The sequence below is a fragment of the Adiantum capillus-veneris genome, chromosome 16 (genome assembly GCF_014529385.1).
Source record: "Adiantum capillus-veneris isolate H3 chromosome 16, ASM1452938v2, whole genome shotgun sequence".
Classification (NCBI taxonomy): domain Eukaryota; kingdom Viridiplantae; phylum Streptophyta; class Polypodiopsida; order Polypodiales; family Pteridaceae; genus Adiantum; species Adiantum capillus-veneris.
In genome coordinates, this window is record NC_140946.1 from 9,755,857 (window position 1) to 9,760,191 (window position 4,335).

At 39.8% G+C, this 4,335-nt stretch overlaps 1 protein-coding gene across 2 annotated transcripts; it reads left to right on the forward strand.

Moving 5' to 3' along the window:
- Positions 1-1,636: 1,636 nt before the first annotated feature.
- LOC147438545 (uncharacterized) lies at positions 1,637-3,626 on the forward strand. Of its 2 annotated transcripts, none has more exons than XM_086484131.1 (4): positions 1,637-1,772; positions 2,829-2,904; positions 3,019-3,200; positions 3,346-3,626. In XM_086484131.1, the coding sequence occupies exons 1-4, from the start codon at positions 1,740-1,742 to the stop codon at positions 3,520-3,522; spliced, it is 468 nt and encodes a 155-aa protein (XP_086340257.1). In that variant the 5' UTR covers positions 1,637-1,739; the 3' UTR covers positions 3,523-3,626. The 2 variants fall into 2 exon arrangements, with proteins under 2 accessions (XP_086340257.1, XP_086340258.1); XM_086484132.1 differs by lacking the exon at positions 1,637-1,772 and adding an exon at positions 2,057-2,573.
- The last annotated feature ends 709 nt before the right edge of the window (positions 3,627-4,335 follow it).

A 4,335-nucleotide genomic window follows, 5' to 3' on the forward strand; every position in this document is an offset into this window, starting at 1 on the left:
AATTTGCACCAAAAATCCACCCACCTCACTATGGATTTATGCAGGACAAAAATAGTGGTGTCCTAAATCCTTTCTTCACTAAGGCTTCTTCTAGTAAGTCAAAAAACATGTAGTTTTCAATGTCCTAATTTTTGGACTACATAAGTAGTCTTTAATAAAGGGTTGGATTTTCATGGCCAGCTAATGATAACAAAGTTTTTATTTATTATCTCTTTTAAGCTCTTCTGAGAGGGTGTTGACATTTGTGTACCTCTCTCTTTAAAGAGGGACATTGAGTATTGTGTTAAACATTATTTTTTATACTTTTGGAATATACTGTAATCTTAATAGTTCATTGTTACAAATTTTTGGCTTTCTAAAAGACACCCTTAGTGTTGGGTTGGGTTAGGAGTGTTGGGTTGGGTTAGGGAGACTTTCATAGTTTAGAGTACATGATGGAGACTTACCTTTCATTTCACATTCTTACATGTCTTTACTTTTCTTGCATTTTATTGTTTTAGAATGCTAAAGTGAAGCTTCACTTTACATAATTTTAGTAAATTTTATACACACACACATAACTTTTTTTTTTTGCATTCTATTGTGTTAGAATGCTAAAGTGAAACTTCACCTTACATAATTCCAATAAATTATACACACACACACATATATTAATTAGTTCTTTTTATTTCACCTTTCATTTCACAACTTCACATGCCTTTACATTTCTTGCATTTTATAGCTTGATTCCAATCAGTGTTAACGTTTGAGAAAGTTTCTTTTATTAAGTGGCTTTTGCTGATCGAGTTTTCTCCTCACAAAGAAGAAACCGGAAATACTAGTAGAAATTTTGAGATTTGCATAATTTTTGGATGACTTTCTCACATATTTCATTGGTTTTTCTTTCGTTTACCATGGTTTGCAGCTAGCTAGTATCGATTTTCAATCGGCTCAAGACTAAGCTGAGACAATCCTTTCCCAAACACTGATACCAGTTTAATTCAACCTAATAATTTTATCACTTTCTTATTGTTTTTGAAAGCCGTCATGACCCTTTCATTTGTTTTAAAAGTAATATTTTATTGTGATACCACATGTTTTAAAATACTAGCGTCATTTTCTATTTTTCTCTCTCATAAAGAAACCTCTTATTACGAAATTCTTCTCTTCTCATTAGCCTTATGTAGGTCATAGTGAATTTTCACCTTGTTTATATATTTTTTTTTAAATGTGCTTTGGGAACTGTAATGGAAATGGCCTATGAACTTAGAGAATAGCGGAATTAAGAGAATTAGAGTGAGCAACTTTGAAAGCATAGATGGTAAACTTAATTGGTAGTAGCAACTTAATCATAACACTTAATCAACTAAGCATGAGCAATACCTTTGAGAGAGAGAGAGAGAGAGAGAGAGAGAGAGAGAGAGAGAGAAATTTTAGAGAATATGACAACAGTTGAGGACCGGATTTATGTGGAGCCGGTCCCCCTTCCAAAAGGCATTTATATTATAGATTCTCTCATTAAGAGAGACTTGATACAATACAATCTTTGTGTTCCTTGAGACCTCTTGGAGATGGAAGCTTGGATTGTGAGTCTGCTTGGAGCCGAGGCAACGGGTTTCAATCTGCTGTTGAAGTCCTTGTCTACGCCAAGTATGTCCACGATTAGTCCACAAATCTTTCTTCCTCGACCTCTATCAGAAGGGAAGTGGCTTGGATCTAGGAAAGTGTGTGTAAAAGACAACTGCCGGTGTTTAGCATAGATGCATCATAAAGCCGTCCTCTGTTACTGTGAGGTAGGTGACATTTCGAAAGTCTTTAACTACACCCAAAGTGTCTGCTCCAGGTTTTGAGTGTCCATTATTCACTGCCAATGACCTTGTTCTGTTACGTGCTACTGAGATCACGACAGGGAGCCTCTATTCGTTATTAGAATGGATCGGGCACATCCATGAGATCCAATCACCATGTATCTCCTCCTGAATTTGGGATTGGAAACCTGTTACTGAACGCCTGTTAAATGCGAACAGATTGGAATACTTTGCTGAGAGCAATGTTCAGGTATTGAAAACGGCTATGCATCACGCCCTCTCCTGCTGTTGCAGCACTCAAGCCTCTTGGTACTCGTAAAACAAATATGGGGAGGGAAAACTGTTGAGCTTCACTAGTTATCCAGGGACTGTGAGGAAGTGGGGCAGTTTAGGATAGTTAATTGCGAGGTTAACCGTTAAGAGAGGGACTAATGGTGTTAGCGGGACAGGTACTGAAGGTGTATGAAGGGTAAGGACCATAGGTGGACAGGTCATGGTGTTGATTGGGCATGTAATGGCAAAGGGGGCTGACCGAGGTAATGAGTTCACTGGACAGGTAATGTTGAAGGGGTGCAACATAGTGGGGCAGTTGGGACTGGTAATGGCGAGGGGTTACAGGTATGAGGTACTAACGGCAATGGCAGGACAGGTATTGCAAAAGACAAGGATGATGGGGCTCAGCTGGTTGTGGCAGCAGGACTAGGGTTGCTGTAATAGCAGGATGAAAAAATGTGCCTGGCCAGGTGCGGCAGGATGGGATAATTTATGGCAGAACTAGGGCTCATGGTAAGTGACAGGAAGGCAATGCTAATATGGAAGCTACAGTGCTTTCTACAGCTCAACATTTGCATGAAATGAAAGCTATGTTGTAATACAAGGAAAGTATTATGCATCTGGGTTCAATCAACGCAGAGATTGTTATTGGATTTTACTATCTCAATTGACTGAAGAAGTATAATCATCGTGTTCATTGTTAGGCTTTTGTTATAGCTACACGGCTCAATTCATTTGGGTGGGTAACATTCTTTATTTATTTTGCAGGTATGTGCAACTACTATTGGAAACAAGGAGATAGCAGAGTATCTTATTAACAACAGAGGGGATGTTAACTTCACCGGTATTCTTTTACATGTCCAAATGAGTCTGCATTTGATCATGCGCATTGGCATTGGATTTCTAGCTCTAATATCTAATAGATAGGTAGTATGATTTTTTTGGATTGAAATTGTAGATGGTAGAGATGTGTGCCCACTACTAGTTGCACTTAATGACCAAAGCAAAGAGATGATTACTCTACTTGAGCGGTATGGGGCCACAGTCCCTTTATCTGGGGGCATTCTTTTAGAGGCGGTGGAAAAGGATCAGCTACATCGATTAGAATTGCTGCTAAAAGCAGGAGCTGCCGTTGATGAGGTATCTATTATTAAGATAACATGGATGATTTTAAAGTAGTACAACCTTGTTGTTGGGAAGCTGTTTTGAATGATTGTTTGTTATGGGTTTGTAGGTCCTTTAGTAGTTGGAAAGTATTCTTCTTAACATGGTTGCTTGGATGCAGATCAGCAGTGACGGAGAAACAGCATTGATGCACGCTGTAGCGATGGAGAGGTTAGATGCTGTCAAACTGTTGATGTCTGTTGGAGTGTCCTGCATCTTGAGGGATTCGTTTGGGTGCAGTGCACGTGATTTGGCTGGGATCCTTAGGCACCAAGATATCTTAGATGCTCTGGGTTGAGTAATAAGTTGTGTTTATTTGAAATGTCTTGCTCAGATCAACGTTTTCTGAATTGTTTGGCATAAAGTTATATATCAATGGAAGGGACAAGCTACAATTAGTCATGTTTCTTTTATGAAGGTGTAGCAGACTTGGACACTCCAAGTCAAGATTCTACCGCGACATGACAGGAATTCACTTCAAAACAGTTCACAGTTTACAATTGATTCGACACGGCCCGGCGGAGTTCCGTACCTAGAGATATTGTGAACTGTGAACTGTTTTGAAGTGAATTCCTATTGTGTCGCGGTAGAATCTTGACTTGGAGTGTCCAAGTCTGTTACAGTGGTATTAGAGCACGGTAGATTTCTCTTCTACCGGAAAATCCGATCCTTTTTACTCGGCACTTATGGATTCAAACAGAGATCAGTCGACTTCCTCTACATCTAGAGATGTGGGAAGAGATCACGAAGAAGATTCACACGAGGAGTACGGCCCGCCTCGGTCTACTCAGGCGGAGCTTGAAGAGATGGAGCGTCGACGATTGATCGACGATGCAACCAAGATGATTCTAAATTTTGCCAAAGATCCGAAATTTGTAAAATTTATGAGCTAGACCTTCTTCGACGAGGTGCATTCACAGTGGCGGCAAACCATAGAACCACCCCTCAAACCGGCACTCAAGAAACCTCCTACTCCAAGGATGTCTGATACACGGAATTCTCAGCTTTTTGACGCACAGAATAAAGCCCAAAAGCACGACAAAAAGCAGAAGAAGGGCACTTACTTCCCGGGTTATTTGGGTCGTCAATCTATATTTGCCTCGGTACAAAA

Coding starts and splice junctions, on each gene's coding strand:
- LOC147438545 (XM_086484131.1), top strand. CDS start 1,740: ATGCATCATAAAGCCGTCCTCTGTTACTGTGAG. Junction 1,773..2,828: donor CCGTCCTCTGTTACTGTGAG/GTAGGTGACATT, acceptor TTTATTTTGCAG/GTATGTGCAACTACTATTGG. Junction 3,201..3,345: donor CAGGAGCTGCCGTTGATGAG/GTATCTATTATT, acceptor GCTTGGATGCAG/ATCAGCAGTGACGGAGAAAC.